The 26,137-nt window shown below is 40.1% G+C and overlaps 2 protein-coding genes and 1 long non-coding RNA gene across 4 annotated transcripts in view; 2 read left to right on the top strand and 1 right to left on the bottom strand.

Moving 5' to 3' along the window:
- The first annotated feature begins 225 nt into the window (after positions 1-225).
- rras2 (RAS related 2) lies at positions 226-23,409 on the top strand. The gene is made up of 6 exons (XM_037247658.1): positions 226-615; positions 17,485-17,572; positions 17,691-17,793; positions 19,083-19,191; positions 20,163-20,281; positions 20,950-23,409. The coding sequence occupies exons 1-6, from the start codon at positions 514-516 to the stop codon at positions 21,035-21,037; spliced, it is 609 nt and encodes a 202-aa protein (XP_037103553.1). The 5' UTR covers positions 226-513; the 3' UTR covers positions 21,038-23,409.
- On the bottom strand, positions 6,420-9,423 carry LOC119120613. Its single transcript, XR_005097548.1, has 2 exons — positions 8,946-9,423; positions 6,420-7,952 (listed from the first exon to the last, which is right to left on the bottom strand). It is a non-coding gene; the product is annotated as an uncharacterized LOC119120613 (long non-coding RNA).
- A 1,006-nt stretch (positions 23,410-24,415) lies between the features above and the next one.
- Positions 24,416-26,137, top strand: part of tub (TUB bipartite transcription factor) — a 31,056-nt gene continuing 29,334 nt past the window's right edge. For both annotated transcript variants that reach the window (XM_037247656.1, XM_037247655.1), the window contains exon 1: positions 24,416-24,785. In XM_037247656.1, coding sequence (XP_037103551.1) covers positions 24,730-24,785 — 56 coding nt within the window. In that variant the 5' untranslated portion in view covers positions 24,416-24,729. The remainder of the gene's footprint in view (positions 24,786-26,137) is intronic.

Genomic DNA, 26,137 nt, shown 5'->3' with positions numbered 1-26,137 from the left:
CTTTATTTACATTTTGTATTTTTATTTTTCATTAAAAAAAAACCATAACATGTAGTGTTTTAGCAGAGCTGGAATTGATGAATGGAATTTCAATTATTTTAATATTATTATTATTATTATTGTTAGAGGACAGCGTGAGCTGCGCCACCAATGCATGCAGTTGTATTTTTCGCGTGTGCGCGTGTGCAATTACATGCACGCGGGGAGCCCCCTATCGATAGACGCGGGTACTTCAGCGGCTGACGATCACTTCTCCACATCTTGGTGAGCGTCGCAGGCTGAGACAGGCAGTCAGGTAGTGTGGTCGAGCTTCAAACACGATCACACGTATGGACCGGCGCCCGTAGCGACCTGCGGGACTACTCTGTGCTCCTCCTCGCCACCGACGAGCCTGTTTCGGCATCTTTCTGTGGGAGCTGCCGCTCTCTCTCCAGACTGCGTAAGGCCTCCCCGGTTGAAGAGGAGAAAAGTGGGGCTTGGTGAGGCGAAGGCGGTGGCGGTGAAGTGTCCTCGATGGCAGGCTGGAAGGACGGCTCGGTGCAGGAGAAGTACCGGTTGGTCGTGGTCGGAGGCGGCGGGGTGGGCAAATCGGCCCTGACGATCCAATTTATTCAGGTCAGTGAGGCTGCACTCCCTTCGCTTTGGGTGCCCAAAACACGGAGTGAGGCCGGTCGGAGCCCCGTGAAGCGGGCACCGGCGGGGGTTTGTTTTCTCCGCCGCTACTTTGCAGAGGCCTGCAGCAACTTAGCGAGGGCTTGTTTGTTTGCAGAAATTCGAAAGCTTATTTTTCAAAGGCATGGCTGTCAGATCAAAATTGTCGACGCCTGGGACATCCCCGGCTACTTTGCACTTCGCTAGTTAGACGGAAAGGGGAAGTAGGTGGCAAAAGTAGTAAAGTACCCCACACGCTGGCTGTACTTATGCACAAGTCAAGATTCTTGTGCGGCAATAAGACTGGAAGAACCAGAAACTCCCTTACTGGAGTATCAAAGTATTGACTCCGAATTGCACTCAAGTAGAAGAGTAAAAGTCAATGATTGATACAACGGGAACAATAATTTAAAATAATGCGTAATGAACTTACAATTAATTGGTACCTCAGTTTACACATTTATTTAATTGCCCTCATATCAAATACATTTCCCGAGTCACATGAATAGAAATGTCATTAATTTGTTGCATTCCTTAAAAAAAACCACACAAAATGATAACTTTGGAAATTTGGCACATTGGGATTAAAAAACTGCTTATTCACACCAAGGTTAATTTGTCATCAAGAGTGTAATTTGTTCCGTGCAAACGTTTCTTCATCGAAAAGATGTCTTAATCCTTCGGAGCCACTCCCCCCAGACATTGCCATTTTTCATTCAATACCTATTTTGATCATTTGACACAATAGAGGAAAAACTCTGAACTTGCAATGAAAAGGAAAAACACGCTACTGTTGCAATACCTTGTATAACTTTGTCAACTGATTTACAAAGTATGTTAAATTAGCCCACAATAACAACAGAAACAGAATACGCCTATGTATTTTTTCAGATCAGATTGCTCTTTATTTATCAGCAAAAGCTCATGTTTTTTATTTTTTATTTTAAGACAACATATTCACAGACAACATAAAAAAAATCACTTAAATAAGGCTATGGATGAGGAGAATCTTGCTTCTCTGAATCTGTTGCTGTCCTTCTTAATCCTCCTGGGCTCACCTTCCTCCATGTCAACTTGACCTTTCTCTATTTACGTCTTTTTTTATGTGGTGTCGTGATCGTCTGAGGTTGAATAAGTGCATCTCTTATCTGTTTTCGAATGTAGAGGATAAAAGTCATCAGAAAACTTAACTCAAATCACAGATAGTGAACTTTTCTACATGCAGTTATTTATGTTTGTAATTCCTAGCACTGATTTCAAGAGTTTGTTTCATCCTCCAGTCGATTCTGATTTATATCACTGCTGCTTTCAAGCTACAGTATAGGTGAACCGACAACACTCAATGTCGGAGCAAAAGCTGACCTCTTGTTGCCTTTTGCCCACACACCATAAGAACATCATACCAGCATTCAGAGAAGAAAAAAGTCTACAGCTACATCACATGAGAAATATGCTCAAGCACACGAGGGGCAAATTTGTCTTGCTCGACTGATTGCAAGTAAGCAGGAACAGTAACACAAAGTCTCCAAGAAAAGATTAGCATTTGATTTCAGGTGACTTCCACAAAATGCAACACAGCATGGACCCCCTATTGGTCTTAGAGACCACCCACCTCTCCAATGATAATAGACAGAACTTTCCATCCAGCACTTACTAAATGTCACATTTGTGTTAAAGATGTAAGCTGTTGATTGCATTCCAACACTTTGCAGACTTAAGCGGCCTTGCTTCGACCTTCCTTGCCCTCATCGTTGCCATTTTGTTACCCCCATTTACAAAACACACAATATGACAACTTTGCCCTTTGCAGTGTGTGTGTGTGTGTGTGTGTGCATGTGTTTGTGTGTCCTATGTTAGTACTGTATAACTGAGGCCTGGCTCTTGCTTCCAAGAGACGAGACTAAAGGCAGCTGCATGTCTCCACGGTGTAAGATACAATGGTGGGCTGGCACACGTTTCAGAGTGGGGGTGAAAAGCTTGTGGTGAATGTGTGTTGGTGTGAGGGGGAGTTGTGTCTAATGAGGGTTCAAAAAGCTCATTAACTGCATACCAAGTAAAAAGGGATCAGATAGCTGTGGCCCAGATTCTTGACGTAGCCCACTGACCCTGCCGCCCCACACGTAGGGAGTTTTTAAAGAGCAATGTAGTAAAAGTTAGCACGAGCTGATTGTAACGCACCTCAAGTCAGACTGTAGTAGAGGTGTCTCTTTTTTTTGTTTTGTTTTTTCATTTTTCAAATAACGGATGATTGGGTAAAAAATATCTCATGAATATACAAGGGAGTCCCATATTTCACTTGAATTAGATACGTTGGCCAAGAATGTCTATTAAGAAAGTTTGGCTATTAAAATATTGCAAAGGCTAATAAGGGTAATAAAATGTCTTGACTTTAGTTCATGGATTTCTGTATTTATTGTTTCTTGGCTAAAGTTTGGTGCAACGTTTTAAAACTAATGTTTTCTTCTCAAACTGATTGGGGCATTTGACTTTAAGTGCTATTGTCATGGTTATCGTCACACTTATTATATCAGCATAATTAAAAAAGGCCTGTCACTATTGCTCAAAGATTTCTCCCATGATATAATTTGAGAAGTAAACAGACAACAGAGTATGACTGCCATAAGGTTTGGGATAAATTCTTCCGCCCTCGTGTTCCTCTGGTGTAAACGACGCTATAAAAGTGAGCGACAAGGAGATGTTGACAGCATGAGGAAGCGTACAACCTCTTCCGAGCTCTCGTGCCAGGGGAGAAGACCTAACAGCTGCTTGTGAAAGCGAGGCTTTCCCCAAGAACTGCGCAGAGAGTTTGGGTGGGAGGTGGGAGGGGTCTGGGCCAGTCTGGGTGGGTTGATGTTAATGGTCATGGACCATGTGGAATTTGGCCCTTTGGCAAAGGAAGTCACTCGACTGTTGCTGCACGTACACCTAGGACCTCCTCGATTTGGATGGAAACATTTGACCTGCTTCCTGAATCAATGGAACATGTATGGGTGTGGGTGGGTGTGCGTGTTGGAGTTTTGGCAGAGTGTTTGTTTTGCCAAAAATATAGAGTACGTAATACATGTTCAGGATTCATTTTTATGATTTGTTCAAAGTTGCCTATCCTGTTTTCAAAATGAATAGAACAGAGAGAGAGAGAGAGAGAGAGAGAGAAAATGACAATACTGACAATATTCAATGTAGGAAATGTATACTATTATCTTAAAATGACCTATACTAGTAGGCAAACAGCAGCGAATGAGTTATAAAAAAGCAGACGCTCACCCATCATCAGTTGTGAAATGTGTCACTTGACATTCGCCTGTTGCATGCCTCATTGGCATTGTGCTTCATACAGTTATGCAAGGTACACCAATATTCATTGTACTTATAAAACGCAGTATGATACAAGTACTTGACATTACAATATTTGCTGTACCTGTTGATACCATAGGACAAAGCTAAACATGGATGAGGATGAGATTCGACCCCGTGAATGCAAAGCACAATGGATTGGCAGTCCATCGCCTTAATCGTTCAAACGGTTACTTCGTCTCGTTCACTATACACACGGCCACTGTGCTTTCTTCTATTCTCACACTGCCACCTGCAGATACAATATGTAGACCGGAAAATTGCCACTAATGCACAATTAAATACAATGCCGAAGGAACTCCTCAATGTGCAGCGTAAGTTAATTTAATGGTGGAACAAATGTAATAAGTCTGGATCTGGATATAATATCTGAATGTGATATAAAAAGTAAATACGATTACTAATACTTTAGAGTGCTTGGATGCCACGCCCCAGCCAGTCAGAGAAAGAAAGAAAAAAACAGAGACCTAGTGCTGAGGCAGGGATTTGGGGGCGAGTTAGTGCACAAAAGAGGATGTCGCTCAAAGCTATAGAGCGGTGGCCACCCGGATGCCAAGCGGTTGTCTCAAGCTGAGATAGCAGCGGGATGACACATCACTGAGTCATCTGACAAACGTAGAGCACAATGTTGTTTAATTCGAGAGAGGAAGCCTCGAAGTACGGGAAAGTGTGACTCACATTGGAGACTGCATGTGGGGTAGTGTGTGTTGTGTGAGTCGGTGTCAGTGTCACTCGGTTGCTTTTATCCAAGAAATGTTCTCAGGAGAAATCCACACACCTCTTGCCAAAGGATAGTCTTCCACAAGAATTTTATACAACGTATATAGTCTTTTATTTATAGATGATGTTAAAGATTTTTAACATGGTATCTACTCTGCAAGTTTGTGTACGTAATTTAATTTAATTGCTGGTCTTGTTTTGCTCTGATTGTAGTGATCAGTGAGATCATTTTTTCATCTTGCTCTAAGTTCTATTGCTGGTTCTAAGGTTAATATCCCTTTTCGCCATCAGTGATACCCTTCTGGAGTTGCATTATAAAAAACACAGAAGAGAAAAAGGGAAAACACACACTGAGCTAAAGTGATGTAAGATGTTCGCAAATCTTGTGAAAGTCACATGAACTTATCTGCCTTTTGAGGCTTAATTTTCCAGGAATTGTTGATTGAACTCTTAAATTGTACCACTGGGGAATTCAAATTTCTGTTCCCTTGGCTCCAGAAAACACTGTTAAGGTCCGAGCTGTTCACTCAATAACTACAAATTATTTTCAGGGAAATGGCATACGATATATTGAAAGGGACAAATGAACCGGTCGTAAACATTAAGTTATTGCAACTCAACAATAACCATATGCATTTCACATAAAAAAGTCTACACCCTCCCGTTAAAATGCCATTTTTTGTGATGCAAAAAAATAAGCCCAAGATAAACGGTCAAACAACTGCAATCATGGTTAATGATCAATGACCTCAATTATAATTGCCCAATTCCCCATTGATTGCAGTATTCTGTTTCAGCCTCAGTTGAATACGACTGTAGAGCTGATCAGAGTTGTTTCAGCCTGATGCCATGCCTCGCGTATAAATGTGCCTTGATGCTTGCTGGATATTAAGAAGCTACATATAAGCTTACATCTTGTGATCGGAATGCACTGAGCAGATTTATCATTTGGTGTTAATGTGTGCTGGTACCAACCATGATGGATTTTAACCCAAGCTGTGAACTTCTATGAATATTTTAATACATACTCATGAATTTTGGGTGAATGGCTCTACTCAGGTTACTTTTGGAGTCCTTAAATACATTAAAAACATTCCTTTTACTGAGGTAATATACTTGAACCTGGCAAAATGCCATGCAGCATACCAAAGGAATGCACACGCTAAAAGGGAGTTCAGGATCTGTAAAGACACACCCACCCATCTGGTAACACTCAAGAGACTAGCTGGTCGCTCCTTTTACTGCGAGATAATGAGAAACTAATGAATATCTGGGGGAAAATGCCACTCTGTCCATGCTACAATACAAACAGACTTGTATTATTCAACCTATAGTCTATGAGTGCACCATGAGGTGAACTTGTACACATAATTAAAAGTGGATTGTTTTTGTAATTGCTCATTTTGCATCATTTTTTTCCATGCTAAAATTGAGTGTCTTTTTTTTACGTTTGTCATGTGAAAGAATACTGTTCATTACTGATGGGCATTACCGATGCCAGGTATCGGTATTGGGCCAACACCATCCAAATTACAATGTATCGGTTTTCTTGAAGGGGGCCGATACCAGCCACTGATACTTAGGCAAAAATAATTTGACTTTGAATAAAACCTGGCCAGTAGTTGGCGCTGTGGCCATTTGACACATTGGTGAATCATCATATGTGTCAGAAGGACTTGGTCCACAAATATTTGTCATTTACAGTACATACTACGTATTTACGTATTTAATTTTATATATCATAAGTACCAGTGGTATATATCCCTGTGTAATTGCTCTACATTGTATTGTTGGCAAAATATCATCATAATATTGTATCAACATTTAGTTCCAACAATCTCAGTCAACATTGTTTTCCACAGTATATAAACTGGTAGTGCTCAAATATGTAGTGCTACCTTGCTTTCCGGTACTGAGCCTCAGAGTCAGGCAAACAGATGAGGCGGCGAGTTGCTTTGTGTTGTTTTGGCAATTGTTCCGTGTCTCTGTTTCAGAATAACTGGCAACAGTATCAGGTCGCACATCTCACAGTCTTTGCACAGTCGCAACAACTCCGGCGATGGGAAAATGACATGTTGCTTATTTTAGCTTCTCACCCCCACCAATTACAAAATGGAACGCTCAAAGTGTATGCACAGGGCTTCTCATAACCAAAGCCTGTATGTTCATTCTCAGGCGGCTTTCACACATATATTTTTTTTCCCCTAGTCCAAATCAGTTGTTGTCATTGGTTGGTTTCTCCCAGTTCGCTTTCTTTTTAACTTAGAAAGTATCTGAGCAAACCACAATGCATCGGAACAAAGCATCAGTCAACATTTTTTTTTCAATAGGGATGCAAGTATATCTACTTATTTATACTATTATATTTTAATTTACAACTTTATTAATTTAGATAAAGGATAAACTAACTATAATATGGAATCTGTGTTGCGAGTTTTCCCCTTCAGGGTGAGCCATATTTTTTGTTTGCTTTTTTGTTGTGGCCACCATTTTTTTTTTTTCGCAGCCCCGTCATGCATTTTAATGCCCGACACTTATATACATGTATATTTTTTGCTATTAGCAGGCCAGCCAAGTCCCTATGCCCTGCCCATCTGTCACATAATACTATGCACACACAAAAAAACAGGCTTTTAGTATGGTACAGCTTTCCTCATGTGAATAAGCAACAAATAGTGATTGTCAATAACAAAATATGGCTACATTAGATAGTTGACCTACTATTTTTCTTGGTCTTGTCTTGGAATCATTTTCTTTCATTGGAATCAAAGATGAAGTGACAGAAATGTGGTAATGATGTCATTGCTTTACCAGAAGATAACACTTAGCAAGCACCCGATCTGATTGCTCTGACGTCATCCTCAATGCTGTTCACAGCCCCTATGGCCAGCATATTTCCTTAGTCATAATATAAGACCTTAGAATGGGCATAGATAAATCAATTACGAGTCAACCTTGTCTTGAAGCAAATAAGGCAATCTACAAGACAAAGTGAAACATTAAAATAACCGGTGCTTCTTGTCGATGCCTGGTGTTGGGCTGGCTGCCAGACAGCTGGTGGACATTTGGCGTTGTCTCATGCACAAAGTGTCCAAGTGGACTGTGGGACACCTGCTGTCCATCAGGGGAGGTATGGCCTGGGATCATGCAGCTCCTCAACAGGTGACGCTACAGCATGACTCATTGTCCAAATGTACCGTTAACAAAGGCCACAAGTGATCTGGATCCTTAGGGGAAGTAATCAGAAAAGTCTTCAAACATATTAGAAAACAGAAGACACGGGCGTTGCGGAAATTTTCTTTCAAGTTCAACCTACCTTGTGTTAGTTAGCCTGCTGATAGACAAAACAGTGTGTGTGGCACCACTGTAAACATTTGACTTGCTTGAGTCACTAAAACAGCTGTCTCGTGACATTCTGCAGCAACTGTACGCGCTTGTGTGTCCACAGCAACAGTCGGTGCCGGAAAACACAAGGTAAAACTGTCGATTGGCACGCGCCACTGCATGTTAACTAAACACCTGTTTAGCCTTTCGTCTGGTATGTAAAACCAAAAGCGGTCCGCTTGTAACCAGGCTGCTGGTGATACTGGTTGAAAGCCATTGGCTGCCCGACTTGCGTGCAGACAGCACAGTCATCATGCTGACATGATGATTATCAGACATCTAAACTTTGGGCAACAAAACCAACTTGTTCTCATCCTTCACTTTAGCGTTTTCCAAATTTCCATCCAGTCGCAAATCACGATAGTAACAACATGTCTAATCATTACGTCCTTGGAAAAGGATACGTCTGTTACCGCAGCCAAAAACGCAACTCGTGATTGTTCGTTCCTCATTTTGCAACGTTAACACATACTGCTCTTGTTGTGGTTCTCTAAGTGGAGAGTGATTTTGCTACTGCTCAGAACAGGGGCGGGTCTATTTTAGTGGAATCCAGGGCTGAGACTACCCGGAAATTCTGATAAATCTTTTTACATTATCACAAGCCTGCTTTACAACAAATATATCGTCGCTGTCGGGCGGAAACCCCGAACTGTCAAAATGACAACTTAACAGGAACTTTAAAAAAAAAAAATGAAATGAAAACACCACAAAGCAAATGACTGTCTCAAAGAAATGCTTTCTTGAAGGTCTTAACCCACGAGTGATGCAATACATCTGAAAAGAATGAGGCGACTAACCCTGTGTATTAAGTGGATATTAATGAAACGGCACCTTACCTCTGTCAGTACACCTCAGTGCGCTCCCTCGTTCAAACGTGTCCGACAAAGACGACTCCCCGGCCGAGGCACCGGCCTCCCAGGCTTGGCAAAACGAGGAAACGGAAGTAGTTTTGCAACAGGTCTCAAACATAAGTTGCAATCAAAGTGGCAGTGTTTATTTGTTTTCAAGTTCACCGCTTTAAATTGGCTTCTATTGTGTAAAAATCACAGACGAGGTGGAGACGGACCATTTGTATTGATTTGTGAAAAAAAAGAACTTGACCATATTTGGACTTTAAAGGCTTCCGCCGGACAACGAGGACATAAGGTCACCTATGTACATCGATGGATTGGTTTGAACATTGATTCAATTCAAGGTGCTTTTAAGCTTCCGACTTGCCAGTATTGTACATCCTTGATTTTTCCTGTATGCAGCCCTTGGAAGAAAATGTTTAGACACCCTTGTTCTGAAGCGTGCCATTAAAAGCCAAGACCACACCAGAAAAAGGCACTTGCTTGTGGCACATGTGGTTGTAAAGGCTTGCTAATGTTGGAACTTTTCAGGACTTAGGCTGCATTCTACACTTCTGGGAAGTCGGAAATATCCCGCTTGGCGCTTAAGAGGTCCAACCTCAAAGCATTCCTGGCAAACTCAAAACATGGATGACAACCGGGATCAACCAGTACATATGTTTTTGATGTCAATTTAGCCTTATTTTTACCATACCAAGTGTTGGTTCAGTTCAAAATGCTTCACATTTCATTGTTTCCACTGAAGAGTCCTACATTTCCGTGCAAGGCGGATTGAAAGACTAGTACAGTACACAGTTTATACTGTGTCAAGTTTATTTGATTTGCTAGATTACTATTTCATGGATTATAGGCTGTCTTGCAAGTATAGAATGATGTCATTCTATTTACACAGCTGATGCTGCTACTTCCTCCATGCTTTGCAGTGGAAACACAAGCCTGATCACGGGTTAATGTGATCCAAAGCATACCATGCCGAACGAAAATGAACTTTGTGGAAAGCCCAGTTTAAGACTGTCAGCAGTCTTCTCGTCCTAAACCAAACAACTTGTTATAGCTGTAACATCCACTTACAACGTTTCATCTCATGCACATACGTACATTTGGCTTCAGCTTTGGCAGATCCTTTTTTGTAGGAATTCTGACATCTGAAAGGCATCATATTGTACTTTTCTTGGTTTACTGCTTTTAAGCTTCCGACTTGCCAGTTTTGTGCAATGCAGACCTCAGCTGGCTTGCTAACTAGATACCACACCAGCCAGGAACATGCCAGCACTAGTCAGTCTCAATGGGTTTTCCTTCTTTTCTGTGTGCTGTTTGCTCCCCTTTGGCATTTTTTTCTCCATTTGGAATGTACGTTTCATTCACTTCTATGGTTCCTCAATTTGAACTTTTTAAGATTCATATAACATGATGAATCTGATTGTCATTCTACTAATCCCTGGCAATGGGATTACTTTAGTTGTAGTAGTTGTTTTATATGGTTGCATCACATATGTTGCATTTTGATTCTATTTTCTGTTTGGCAGTTTTTCATATGAACCCATCCCATTAAATCTGTTAAAATGGAATTTTCAAGCACGATATCATTACCAACATCAAATAAAAACACCTCTCAGTATGACACAACACTGCTGCAACCTGTAATCTTCATTTGATAAAGCTCTTGCATTGGATCAACATTCTCGATGTGTTGTGGCTATTGAATGTATGTTAGGGGCAACGTGCCTTTCTTTAAACCTGAGCCGTAGCACTGCTGTGTTTTCGATATGAATCCTTTGTCATGCTAGGCCATGCTTGGAATGAAAGTGTAGCAGGATGTGGGTAGAAATGAGACAGCAGCTGTGCTTGAAGGGAAACATGCATATACATCAAATACTTTACCATTCCATTGAAGAGATGCACAGAAATATTCTGCCAGCTACAGGTAATGGTTGCTTCACTTGCATTGCTCAGATTTGGATAATTTGGCCCACTTGTCAGTGAATAGCTGTTGCTTGTTAACCATTATTCATTTTCCTCCCTCTTTGAGCATTTTGTTGGAATGTTTACCTCGACACTTCCTCTGCATTATTTCCTCCATTCATATTCACATTTGTAAAACTAAAAGCCTTTGACGTAGGACCAGAGATTTATGCCTTCTTTTGAGGTTATTACAAATGACACCAGAGGCTTTTACTTGAACTGCTCTATCTGATCGTGGGTTGCTGTGTCACTGTGCAGGAAGAATTGCAGGAATATTTTGTGTAGGAACAGCTTGCTGCTCTCTCTCGCGTTACAGCTCCGATGGAACTGTTTCAAATTAAAGAGGCTATAGATTTGTATTTGGTGATTTTGTACACTGTTGCTGTTTGAAATCAGCACAATCGGTTCCCTGTGCTCACAAAGACTGCTTCTGCTGCTGCAAAAGAACCAGGCCCGTGCACATTTATGTTATTGTACACAGGCAGCACGAAGAAAACATTTTGTGTAAAGTGCATTGAGAATTGGACATGGGGTTGGGGTTACACGGAGAACTTAAGTGATTTCACATGATCAACTAGAACAATAAGGTTGTTCACATAGTTTTGAGTCTTTGTGCCCTTCTCTCTAATCAGTTTGTAACCCTCTGGTGGGTTAGTGTAGGTCTCCAATTGTTATTTCTGTAAAATACCGTCCATAAAGAAATTGTTTGCCGTGACCAATGTAAAGTGCCGCTTTGAGACCAGCGACCCGGTAGGAAAAGAGCCTTTAAATGTCACCTCTTTGATTTTGCACGTTTGTGGGGGTTCAAAAGTCTTCAGATTGCAGCACAGGCTGATATTTAGCTGCACGATTGAAGTCTTAATGCCAGAGGTCAGAGGAGAACGGGGGGTCGACAACCATCGGTTGGCTCGCTTGGTGGGACTTTTATCCTGCACTTTCTTCTCTTCTACCTCCACACTTTCCATATGCATAAGCAATATGCTCAACAAAATGGCAGAAAAAGTAAGCTTGTGTATGAATCACAGAGCGATCTTGATGCGGTCAGTAAACTTGCTTTACAAAAGTGTGTCAGCATACAATACATAACTACTATGTCCAATAATGTTACTGCTAAGTATTCAGTCATTTGCTTTAGTTTAATAGAGCCAAGTATTGACTTGCCGTCATCTAAGGACAAGGCAGTGAATAAAGCGAGTGGATATTGATCTGCACATTAGACGCACGAGAGCTTATCAGTTACGTGCTCTGGTTCATTGAGTTGCACATCACGCTAAGGTTTCCCGCTGTAAATATCCACTGACGGTTGGATGGCTAACGTGCCTTGTGATCCTTCATCCAGGTCAATCATAGCTTTATTTTCTCCAGCAGTGTGGGCTGTCCCCCCACTTATAACAAAATGTTCCCCAGTGGCTCTTTGAGCCGGCAGACACATTGTGTGCTCCCTTTCTCTCCATGTGTATTGAATAAGTGACCTTTCTATTTTGCATGAGCTCATGGGAAAAGTGGGCCTTTCCAGCGGAAGTTAAAGCCGATCCCCTCCCCTACTTGTTCTCTTGCTCTCCCTTTCTATGTCGTGCCGAGCCTCCGCAGTCCTTTCATTTTCACTCTTTGACCACCCCGGTTCCACTTCAAGTACTCGCAGTACTGCTCGCACAAATTCATCATTAAGTGGTGTGAAACTCAAAGCACATGTGAAGAACTTGTCACCATGATAATATGTTTAACCGTTATAGATGGTGTTCTACACCAAATGGCACGGTGAATTGTTTATGGATAACTTTCATTTGCAACAGGCTAAGCTTGTATTTTAAGGATGGGCATTTGATAAAATAGCCTTTACTCATGCGGGGGGATTTTTTTTTCCTTATTTTATATTTCTTGCCTTGTTAGAATCCCCATGAATGCTCTAAACTCCTGCCTCCGATCCCTTGTTGTACTAAGGTGACTAAACCTGCTGGTAAAAGCTGCGTCATATCTTCACATAGCTCATGTCATTTTCAGCTCTTGTCCAAAGTACATCAAGACACAATGACACAATTATCAATGCATTGCTTATGCCAATCAATAATCAGTTGGACAAAATTCACCAATTATTTTTTTGTTTATCTTTTAGCTTTTTTTTATTTTTTTTTATCTAGATTTTTCTTGACTGCCAGTCCCTTTTTGTTGAGGTGGCTCACAGAATCATTATATCTTGACTTGATTTTCTTCCCAGAGTACTTTGTATCCATTTTCCTCTGAGCTACTGAAAGTACATCTGAAGATCTGGAAATTACTATGTCTTCTTTCTAAATGTATAATTTTTTCTTGGTTGTTTGTCTTTCTTGGAAATTTTGTAACACTTGCTTTTTGTCGGCATCGGGCAAACCACTCTGAGTCTGAGCTCATTTCCACACCCACGGCTCCATTAAGATGGTGCTTGTGCATCTTTTTGCGTTCATGCTTATTCGCGCAGTGCACAAAACGAATGTCATGAAGGACCCACAGGCCTACGCCTGTTGAGTGATGATGAGGTACAGGACTTGCGACCTTCGCAAAGTGGCGACATCAGAGAAAATCCTTGTTAAGTGCTGACTGCTGACCTGCAGTTGCAATATGTTCTAGCATTTTCCATCTTGGGAAGAGAGACTTGTGATGTGTCTTGGGGCAGGAGGGCTGAAGAGAAACTGTGCATTTAGAACATGTTCAGAGCTTTTGCACACAATTTAAGGCTACATTGTTCTTTTCAACTTGTGATTTCAATGTCAAGTTTAGTCAGTTCGGTTGAATGTCTGACCGAACAGAAAACCCACTAACATTTTTGTGCATTCTCATTTCCTCATCGAAATAATTAGTTATCAAAGAGCCACAATTAGCTGTTGCTCATCATCGTCTCATTCTCGTCGTGAATAAAAGGGTCGTCAGCAAATTTCATAATTGGTGGACATGTCAGTTTCAAATGTGCATCTTTATTGGTTCAGTCAACCCAGCAACACCAACCAAACAAGAAGAAATTGGGATAAGGACCGAGATGGAAAAGATCTATATTTAGTGTCTGTAAAGCTGTTTTGATGGAGAGGAAGTGGGTACATAGTGCAAGCATGGTACTGATTACACGCCTACACGTATCACCCTGTCTTGCACTCCCCGAGGCTGGCAACCAACAGTTTTAACAGACAGGATTTATTGCTTCATGTTGTGACTCTGGCACTCGAGAAAAACAAACCCGACCAGTAACAAACAGATTAAAAAAAGCTGCATGATGCTGTACAGTTGTTATTTTGTGGTAATTGTCAACTTTGTAGCTCTTACTATTGTTAGTGGTGGAAACCTTAAGTCATTTTCAGGTTATTAGTTGGATCAGGAACATTTCCTGATTTCCTACTGCATCAACAACACCAAGAAATAAATGTGAAGTCAGTCTTTTTCTTTTTTTTTTTTTATTAATACTTTTGCCATTTCTATGTGTTTTAATGAGGAAACCTAGCACACTAAAAGAATGCACTTTATAAAAACACACCCTAATGACATAATATTAACAATCACACTGCATCACTTGAATAGCCACATGTGTTGTGTGTTTCTGGAGGTGGGGGGCGGGTGGGGGCGCTGGAATGCAGGACGGGAACTGAGTGACAGGTTTGGACTTCGGAAGGTAGGCGGGGTCCCAGAACATGTCGTCTGTGACATCACCCCCACTTGGCCTGCTGCAGAGGTGGAGTTTCCTTCCTGCAAAGCTGCCACCTTGAAACTAAGATTGAAACTGCTTCTTGCAGGGGCAAACCTATCCAGTATACATGTTGATCAAATGAAACATCTTGATTCTACTTCACTGCCAAATAGAGATGAATGTCCACCATGTTAACAATTCCAGTGGACCTGAGGAAAAATACCCATGTTACCATCAGCATTGGCCATTTAAATTCATTCAAAACTTCAAGACATGTTATAGAACGTTGTTGCTGTTAACTTAAGAGGCTTAGTAAAGTTTATGCAAATTGCAAAATGTCTCTTTGGTGATTCTGATGCAGTTCAATGTAAAGTGTGGAAGCATCCTTACAGGTACCAGTGTCAGTATAGTATATGCCGATAATGGACGTCTATGTACTCCTTTCACATAATGTCCCTTAGTGTTCAGACTGAGACACCACAAATAATTACATTACAATCGCTATATTGTGGTTTCCGCTAGAGGGAAGGGAAGTTGTCTATTTATATATGTATATCTATTTTCTATTTTGAACATGATTGGTCCTCATGACAGCTGTTCAGCGTTTCCACATAAATCTGAATTCTAGGAACGTGTCGGCCTCTTTGTGTCATTAAGTCATTGCTTGCTGTCATGTGTAGGGTCAATGACTGACTCATATTATTCTTGCTTACTGGTTGCTTCTGATGTCATCATCTATGAAGCTATCACAGGTGATTTTACTGGACATGACTCAGCCTTGCATTACTCAGCAGTTACTGATAGATCTTCTGAATCATGTTGCAGCCACCTTTTGTACGGCACTGTTGAAAAATGTCCAGGCCAAACTGCAGGATGAGCTAGAGGAGTGTGGTGTTCCCAACTACTGTCCGACATTGACTGAACTAGGAATAAGAGGTTGACGGCAAGCCAAGGTAGACAATGGAAGAGGAAAAACACAAGCAGCATTTTTTTTTCTCTGTCGCTTTCACTCAGTTTCGGTTTGGTCATCTGAAGGCACGTGGGAGACTGGTGCAATGAAGCATAGTGTTGGACACAGAAATACTGATGAATTATTGAACAGTGGTGAATGGATGCAACTTGGGCCTTCATACATTACTTGCATGCTGCAGAGAGTGAAAAAAGATGACGTGCTTTGTCTGCAACAAGCAGCTGTGGGTGAGCAGCAAAGACTATGCAGAATGAAAACACAACCATTGAGAATATGTACATAATAATAAATAAACACAAGCTACACAACAATAGTGTATTATAACCAGCTGTCTGGAACTTGATGGCTGGCTGAGAGAAAAACATGTGTTTACCTGCACTTTGATGATAAAGGCAGGTCACTGTTTCAAGCAACACTAAAAAGGACCATGGGGTGGTTTTCTCTCTTGGCTAATTGTTTGAAGGCAAAAAATTCTATTCCCCTGACCCAAAAGCACAGACATTTTGAATGTCTATGCAAATGTTTCATAAGATATCACCTAAAGCTTTTATTTTCCTCACCATATACTGCTGTAGTCCTATTTCTAGTCATATTATCAGACAGTATAATAGTTTTCAATAGAGTAGTTCAGATAATGGATGGATATATAGTACTAATAAAGCACTATATGAGTGCAGTCCATTTACCATTTTATCATTTTCTACTTTAACAAATATATTTGAACATTCTTTAGTTTAACCTTCATCTAAATGTATCAACTTTTTTTTCCTTTATTTTTATTAACATTTTGCGGTGTCAGGAGAGAAGTGCAACAGCCTAAACTGAGTGAAGTGAAAAAAGAAAATATTACAGTTAATAAACATTATACTTTATATTAAAAACTAGCTTCACTTCTATATTTAAGTAAAAAAGTAAATTCACCAAAATGGAATCCAGAAAAGGATTTGTTGATGGGAACTGATTTAGTTGTTTTAAACCACTGAGCTGCTAGAATGGATTAATGGCATTTCCATTGTTTTCAATGGGAAAACATAATTTGAGATACGAGTGTTTTCAGCTACCAGCATTGTCACGGAACAAGTTCAAATCACACTATCTTGAGGCACCACTGTATTCTAAAGTTGTCTGAATAACGCAAAAAAAGTCAAACGCAAAACCCTGAGCCATTTCTATAGCTCGGTGAATGGATTTTCTTTTGGTAAAAAAGCAAAGCTGCAAAAGAAGTAGTGACGATAGCATACAATCTTCATCAGCTGAGCCACTGCGTCTCATGATATGCAAACATATTACTGTTAGGAAGTAAGATGGCTATTGGCAAAATGATCTCTTGATAATAATACAGGTTCTGTCATAGCTTTCCTCTTGGGTCACTGTAGGTTCACATCAGAGCTGCTGCTTTATATTGTAGGGAAGGAGCATTGTGCTGAATGGTTATCAGTCACTGTTTGTCTTCTACCTTGTTGTGTTTTTCGCTCCACTAGCAGCTTTGTTGAATGACTTGCCTTCTAGTACAAATAAACATTACACTATTCTTCATAGACCACCATTCAAATTCTTACTGTGATTAGAAAAGGGTTGGTAACATTTTCTTGATCCAACAAATGAAAAACTTACCACCAAATTCTGCACACGTCGTGCCTAATGAAAAAAAAAAATGTTTTAAAGTTGCAATGCACAAGTACAAAAAATAGATCTGTCGGGTCATGTTTGCACCTTTGTCGTAGACGGTTAACCCAATTGATTTCAAATTTGTGCTGAAACATCTGAGCACCTGGGAAAACAACATGGGACAATATTCTATGATTTTGATGATTTTTTTTCGTGGCTTTTGATGCAAAAGTTGTCAAACTGCTCGATTAAACAATCACGATACACGTCACGAGTTGTGATTGGCCCATGCCAAATATATTGACTGTATTTTTCTTTTTCTTTTTGACTTGCAGTCCTACTTTGTCACAGACTATGACCCCACAATTGAGGACTCTTACACCAAGCAGTGTGTGATTGATGAAAGGGCAGCCAGACTGGACAGTAAGTACACCTTGTTAATCCACATCTGTATTTGCTTTGCGCACTAATCCAATGCACGTAGTAGAATCTATTGGGCTTGATATGAGTGTACTCGATATCGAAATGTCTGTCTGTGTAGTTTTAGACACGGCTGGACAGGAAGAGTTTGGAGCCATGAGAGAACAATACATGAGGACAGGGGAGGGCTTCCTTCTCGTCTTCTCGGTCACTGACAGAGGAAGGTGAGTGACAGTTCTGTTCACGCACGAGTGTGTGCTTGCCTCTTTTCTTTCTTTGTGTGTGTGCGCATGTCTGTTTGCTCTTCACAGTTACACCATTTTACTAGCTGAAGAGTACGCTTTTTTGGGGCTTGGTTCTATGCTGCTTATATTGCTACAGAACTACTGGGCCTTGAAAGATGAGTCAAAATGATATGAAACATTTTGACACATAGGGAAACTCTGCTTTGAAAACGGCCAGCAATGAATGTTAGCTAAACAAAACAGCTTGACCCACTCTCATTCTTGTACATAATGTAATTCTAATCCATAGACTGTGCATAATGATATCTCGAGCGAATTAAGCCCAGTTCACACAGCAGGATCTTCGGTTCAAAGTGTGAGGTCCTTCATAGTTCGGAAGGCGACCGACAGTTTAAAAATCTTGCCGCGTTAACCAGGCTTTAATATGATTTCCTGCGAAAAAATGACCTCAAGAGGTTGACATTTTCCCTCACCCATTTTACAGGTGTATAGGTGTGGTATGAATTGATACAAGCCAATGTCTTTGTGTTCCTACTCAGCTGAAAAGCGCCTGCCCCCAACCCACCCACAGCTCCTTCAGTATTTATGGTGTAAACAGTCGTTCCTTACTCCATTTATCCCAGTCAAGTCTTTCCAGATTTGCTAGGTGTAACTTCTCTGTGGTTTGATGTCTGGAATGCCATCCTGGGTTTACGGTCTATTTTATTCAGTTATTTGATATTATTACACCATAACCTGCCATTTATCGCAGGTGATATATTCCAGACCCACCACTTAATACAGTATGTGTGATATAGCGAGACTGTATAAAAGTGTTAAAAATGGTTTTACCGCTGTCAAATGCTTTCGACACATTCCATTAATTTAAAAACCCCATTTTTAAAAGATTGCATTGCAGATACAACTGGCAGATAACATCACTTTGAGGAAACAAAGACTCTCAGAGTTTTCCAAAAACAGTGTGCTTGCTTCAAGTGCCTTGATGCCCCTCCTAGTTTAAGCTTACTGTAAAATTGTCACATAAAACAAGACAATTCAACATTGTATATCTTATGACCACACCATGTCATTTCCTCCAACAAAAATCCGCTAGCTGTATGCTAACATATAATTGATGTAAGGCTGTGTGGGTGGATTTCCTCAGTGATGTCAAGCAGGTGCACGTGTACAGTTCATATGTTAATGGGTACATGTGTCACTGGAAAAGCACCTTGTCATCCATTTGCACTGACACAATACCACTTAACACACCATGTGTGTTTTCACAGCTTTGAAGAAATTTACAAATTCCAAAGACAAATTCTGCGGGTCAAAGACAGAGATGAATTCCCAATGATCCTCGTAGGGAATAAAGCCGATCTGGAGCTGCAGAGACAAGTAAGTTCAACACGCATATCTCTCCTGCGTAAACATCTGATGAAATAATGTGAAGCAATCAGCACCATTCACATTAATGAAGGTTTATTTTGAACATGAAGAAAGGACAAAAACAATAATAAAACAATAATAACCCAAAATTTAACAAAGCACCCCTAATGCCATGCTCAAAAGTCTAGTAAACTAATTTACTCCCAAACCATAAATCTCTATCCTTCAAGGTAAAAAATAATTCTAAAGTAGAAATAATAATAAAGATAATAATGAACTATGACATATGGATAATGTGAAATAATCAATACTCTTACCTAACACCTACTGGGTGCCTCTTGTTGCCTCTATATGCCGTGAATAGATGACGTTTATATTTAATTTTAAATTGATTTATGTTTGAACATTGTTTAAGCCCTTAGTCTGTTCTATCATTTCACCAGAATGAAATGCAGAAACTTCTTTCATTTGTATGAAAGACATTTCTATTTGAATTATATTTCCTTCTTGATTTATAACCTCTCTCTCTCGCTCTCTAAACATTTTTTGAATCTGCATATTTGACATGGAAACGAGCTTCGCAGCTGCAGCTAGCTGCTAACAGACAGGATGTCAGCATAAAAGAGCAGCTGTAATGTCAGGAGGGAAGAATAGATGGAGAGAAAAAGTGTGCTGAAATCGGAAATTTTCTGGGTGTTGGTACACAGCGATTCAGTGAGTCGACAGCTCCCTCGCATGGTGGAGAGGAGCTTTACAACCACAGCTCACTTTCAAGCAAATCTCAAATATTAGTGCAGTTAACTCAAGTGATAGTTAAGTGCAGTTAAGAAAAATGCCTATAACCTGGAAATTTTATAATTTATATACTGATAATGTCTGCAATAATTTCGAAATAATAGTAACAAACCTCTTTTGCCATTACATAACAATATAGATGTTTTGGGCCCGTTTTTTTGTTTACCTCTGTCTGTCTCCGTCAGGTAACTCAAGAAGAGGGCCAGCAGTTGGCCAGACAGTTGAAGGTCACCTACATGGAGGCTTCAGCCAAAATCCGTATGAACGTCGACCAGGCTTTCCACGAGCTGGTTAGAGTAATAAGGTAGGTGCATGATCGGGAAAGAATGGGCACATTTCATTTTATTGTTATCAGAAACAACTCAAGATGCACCAACATCAATATCGTGATCAATGCCAACATCTGTACTCTATTTTGCAAAAATGCTCCGATACTACAACACCGAAAGCACTTCACCAACCTGACACATAGTTTCCAGGTAGGAGTGATGTCAACTGTTGCACCACATGCGAATGATACATACAGTAACCCTCTTCATAAAAACGAAACTGCACCACAATTTCAAAACATTCCAGAGTTATGAGAAGAAAGCAATTGTGTGATGATTTATGACTTGAGTAGTCCTCCCACAGTTTTATTTTAGAAGACAAATGCCCAGTGTCACAGGCTAAGTGAAATTTGCGTCAAAACTGTTGGATGTTATGATATCAGTACAGTCAGGACAAGGTGTTACTATCAGAATTGCAGAATTCCATAATGACATCATTAAGTATCAGCACATGATCCCAGCGGTAACTGTGCATCCTAGGAAAAAGATCAGTAATGTATCCAAAAAATGTACTGGTTGCGAAAAAAATGATCCAAAGCCTTTGATAGAAAAACAATGTGCACGACTTCTATCGATGCTTCTAATCTTCTATTAACGTCTAATCAATGAAAGTGCATTTTCTCTGCTTTATCCAAACCTCCAGGAAGTTCCAAGAACAGGAATGTCCACCGTCGCCAGAACCGACAAGAAAAGAGAAAGACAAGAGCGGGTGCCATTGTGTGATCGTCTGAGTTAGCCTTATCACTGTAACTCACGCTGCTACTCTCAATTGCCCCGCCCACTCTGCCTGACATCACATCCCGGCGTGGATGACTGACCGCTGCCTTCTCCACCACGTTGCATGACACCAGACAGCTCCGCTCCCCATCTCTCGGATACTTGGACTCGGGGTCGCTGTGCCCAAAACGTGACTATGAACGAGTGACAATGCCAAAATTAAAACAAAACACCACTCTACCTTCAACCATAGCCCGATTGGCATGACTAAACATTGCCTTCTAAATCAGCCTGACCAATTCATGTTTTGTACTCGGAAGGACTTCTCTTGCCTTGTAGTGATTTGTACTTGCTGCCGAGAATGAATGAAACAAACAAACAAATATATATATATATATATATATATATATATATATATATATATATATATATATATATATATAAATATAAATATACGGAATGTTAACAAGTTCCTTTCAAGTGTCTGACAGAGCAAAGAGATTATTTTATGAAAGCTTTGTGGATGTTGTGCCATCTTTCTCCCATGTGCTAATCTGCTACTGTACATACGTATGTGAGATTTCTCGTGATTTTTAAAGTGTATTTCTAATGACTATTAAATCACCACAGTACAGTGTGTGAGGGTTGGTTTTGCATATATGAAAGTGACCATTTAATGATGTATATATAAATGATGCCGAGACAAGCCCTTAAAGCAACAGTTATACAACTTTTAGATTCTTTATTTTTTTTTGTGGCTTCTGCTTCCATCTCAATTGCTAAATATAGAATGTCTGAAGTCCATCCATCCATTTTCAACACTGGGTCGCGGGGGGTGCTGGAGCTTAACACAGCTGACATCGCGCAAAAGGCAGTCTACACCCTGAAGTCTTATCGGTAGTAAGATCCTGCCATCCCATTCTTCTTTCCAGGTGGTAGTTTAGTCAACATGATCAAAATGAGATGTCACATGTCCTTGACGTCAGAAGCCATATGTCTAAATTTGACCACTAACGTCAAAGCAAAAAAATGTCACCACTTTGTTGAGTTTATGAACACAACTTTTAAAGTCCCTGTAAAGTGAAAATAAATGTTTAAGTAAAATCAGAGATGTATAAAATGAGACGCTGTCGGTTTGTCCCTTGAATGCGCTGAGACAATGTCCCGCTCAACTGTCAATCAAATGCCTCTTTCAGGACCATTAAAAATGAAAGCCACCTGCCGACTTTCTTCTACCTTCCCGTAACTACATTTGAGCCACAAAAATATATCCGCTGAAAGCCTATGATGGCTGAAATATTTTCACATTGATACGACGAGGCGCTCTAAAGCGGCCAGGCTAACCCAATGTACTCACAGCTGGCAATGAAGAGCTTTCAAGCTCCTACAACAGCTGACTATCTCAAGAAAATACGGATTTTCAGGTTGGAGGCATACCTAGCTAACTGCAAGTTGCAATCGCGCTGATTAACCGCTGATGTGAGCAATGGTGCTCATGTTTATCTTCAGTGTTGAGTGTGGGGTAATGAATATGCTACACAAGGTGAATTTTTTAAAATCATCTTCAAACGTATCACGACACAAATCTCTGAATCCACTTTACAGGGTCTTTACAATTCCATCTTAATGTAACATGTCTGATCAACATTTAGTCAACAAAACCGATTAATCATTCCAGTAACACGAGGGATCTTTTGTAGCCTATCCTTAAGTAACCATGTTGATCTGTAATTGTTTTACCCCTCAGTGCATTTCTGTTGGAAGAAAAACAGCATTAATGTGCTCAGCAGTGCCACATGAACTCAATGGACCTGCCACCTGTGGCGTTATGTTCAGTACACACGCACACTAACACAAACACACACACAACAAAATTCTACTCTGCCTTCTCTACTGTTGTTGTCTTTCATATAAGCTTGTTTTTGAAGATCAAGAAAATTAGATGATGGTAGTAACGGGCTTGATTAAATGTTTATACTTTTATACATGATTTTCTTAACTACTGTAGGAGGCAATTTATTATTGTTCTGTGAATATGTGTAAAGCGGAGTATTTAATTATCCTGGTTGTTCAAAGATAACATTGCCCCAGGTTTAGCCAAATTGGATTCTTAATCAAAAATGCTTATGAGGCTTACAAATGCAGGTTGTATTTATCTTCCCGATAGAGAATGAAATGCCATGCCAGCTACGAAGGGCCCTGGCGCGCATTGGCGCTTAAATGGGCTCCAAAAATGAACATTTTCTAACTGCTGACATTTAAAGCACCCATTGTGGTAAAAATGCTTATGTACATCGCATCGTACTGATTTGTTTCCCATAGGAATGTCTTTTGACTTGTGTTGAGCTTTTTTGGTGCTGAAATAAAACCTCTCATTGAGCCAGAAGGGGTACCTTTTTTTTTTTTTTTTAATGAAATAAAACACAAACGTGTAGGCAGATTTAATACTCAAACTTGTTTCCATATGATTCATAGTTTGTGATTAAATAAGCATTAATCATCATTCCCGTTACACAATGAACTAAAACTCGACGCGTGGTTGTAGAAATGCCAAGCATAAAGCATGCACTGCATATGTAAAAATAGGAATGTTTATTAACTTAATTTTTGAACGTATTGGTAAAATGTAGGCTAAATGTTAAAAAAAATTCTTTACTCATGCATGTGCAAGTCAATTATGGGAAAAATACTACGTTTGCCGCATTTAGCCTACACGTACATTCAAACGTACTTGCGAGTACGATCGAACATATTTGCGAGTACATTCCAAGGTATTCGCGTGTATGTTCGAAAGAATTGCTGAGTATCTTTGAAATAATTTGTGAGTTCGTTCAAACGTATTTGTGACTCAAAAATGTCCACATTGGCATCTCCACACTTCCATAGAGCAGTAACCAATTAACACAATTAATTGAAAAGGCGCCACCGTGTGGCATGATCCCGCAATATCATAAATGACTTAAAAGTACTGACAGACATTATGTATGGAAAATTAACTTAATAATGAACACATACATACTGTTTGGGTCAATTTGACAAATGACTGGAAATGTCAATATTACCATGAAGTTTGATGACTTCCCAAAGTGACATAAAAATGATCATATTTGAAAATGTCATTCGTTCTCAGCAGGTGCTACAAAGTTGGTGTACACTGAGCCTGAGGGACTGTCAAATAACTCAAGACAGGTACAGAATTTCCTTTTCTCTGAAACATCATCTATTTATTGAAGCCGTGCTATTGTGCATTTTTGAAACATGTAGTATATTTAATGTTTTCATATTCTTGCACGATGTGTGCGGGTGCAAAAAAAAAAGGATGTCAGGATTAGTGACAAAGTACTTTGTTACACTTCCCACTACAGACGATCATTGAGTAGCGGTTGCTGCAGCGCTCCATCAAGTGGGTGAGCAGCTCCTAACATGAACGCGTCTCCTCCCCTTTAATCAAGAGGAAACCTTCTCAGGGGGTCGCCAAACACGCGCAAGTTGACAAATCAACATCGATCGATTATGGAATCAATGAAACGCTCGTGCATGCGGAACTGACCGCCAGATCGCGCGCCCCTCCGCCTTTCTCACTCGGTGCTTCTAAATCAACAGCAACGCCGCCGGACGCGCACCGTTTCTGCTCGCTCGAATCCTGGGGTGGAAGACACGGGAGCCTTCGACCGAGCGACCGACTAAGCTTCACACATTGTAATCCATGGAGGGGGTCGGCGGCAACAGGAGCATGTCGTACAGCCGATGGAGCTATGACAGGTAAGGCTACGTATCTATCTATCTATCTATCTATCTATCTATCTATCTATCTATCTATCTATCTATCTATCTATCTATCTATCTATCTATCTATCTATCTATCTATCTATCTATCTATCTATCTATCTATCTATCTATCTATCTATCTATCTATCTATCTATCTATCTATCTATCCTTCCTTCCTTCCTTCCTTCCTTCCTTCCTTCCTTCCTTCCTTCCTGGTACCTTGAGACACAAGTGCCAGCGCCCACCCCAAAATATTCAATAATTATTGTGTTTGTAATGTTGGCAAGTATAATATCGATTGACATTTTTCCTTTATCCAGTTAGAAATGTAAAAAATACTCAAAATGTAAACAAATCAAACTTTTTGCCCCATTTCTGTCTTCAGTTCCATGGACAGTAATGATCTTTCTGATTTGCACGCCTTGGCCACCAGGGGCAGTATAACGTATATAGAGATAGTCTCAACTGTACGTCAGTGATACTAGTCTTCATAGATAATATAGAATGCATGCCTGTAAGTATTGTTATGTTTCCCATTAACAAGTCTTACCTCACCTTCTGTGATAAAATATCAATTTCTTATACAACTTTATTTACATAGCGCATTTTACAATAGCTGCAACTATAACAAAGCGTTTCACAAATAGCAATGGGACAAAGAGACATTCTAATTGAATATAGGTTGAATAAGAGTTGCAAAACATTGTATTCTGTTTTTATTTTAGTCTTAATTCCAACTTTATTGGAATTTGTGTTTGTAAATTAACGGCCTCATAGAACTGTGGTTAACACAATTTGAATCTGTTCCTTTCAAAGACAAATTGCCTGTTGTGATGTCACCATGCAATGTGAAAGGGTCACTCGAGTGAACATCCTTCAGATGTGTGAGTTTGTTTTGAAAAACCCATTGATACTACAGAGTCTGCTTTTCATTGTGTTGTCCCCGCCATTGTCTGTTTCTTGACCTGTATGATTACACATACAAAATGAAAACAATAGCTAAGCTGTCTACCACTTCCTACTCCTGTTGGTTGTTTTAGTTTGGCGATCTGTCATCGTATGCAGCAGGAGACAGCCCTGTACATGCTGTCTCTGACTGTTTAATTGGTATTCCAAATGTGTTCTTGGACATCCCAAGAGACTGCAGCTCGAGGCGCTGATCTCTTGGAGCCCAAGATTTTTCACCATACTGCAAACTGTGCACAGTATGCAAGCTCTTGTACACTGTGTGAAGATCAATAGCAATAAAGGAGTACTGTTTGTTTTTGCTGTGCAGTGGCAACAAGACCAATAACAGAATTTGCAAAGATAGAGCGCTGTGATTCCTTTCTGAGACCAACTGATT

This window comes from Syngnathus acus, chromosome 3 (assembly GCF_901709675.1).
Source record: "Syngnathus acus chromosome 3, fSynAcu1.2, whole genome shotgun sequence".
NCBI lineage: Eukaryota > Metazoa > Chordata > Actinopteri > Syngnathiformes > Syngnathidae > Syngnathus > Syngnathus acus.
This window is presented reverse-complemented; position numbering and strand designations above follow the sequence as displayed.

What these genes read in the sequence shown, in the direction of transcription:
- rras2 (XM_037247658.1), top strand. Translation starts at nt 514, where the DNA reads ATGGCAGGCTGGAAGGACGGCTCGGTGCAGGAGAAGTACCGGTTGGTC. An exon ending in AAGGGCAGCCAGACTGGACA is followed by an intron (nt 17,573 to 17,690) that starts GTAAGTACACCT and finishes CTGTCTGTGTAG; the next exon opens with TTTTAGACACGGCTGGACAG. An exon ending in TCGGTCACTGACAGAGGAAG is followed by an intron (nt 17,794 to 19,082) that starts GTGAGTGACAGT and finishes GTGTTTTCACAG; the next exon opens with CTTTGAAGAAATTTACAAAT.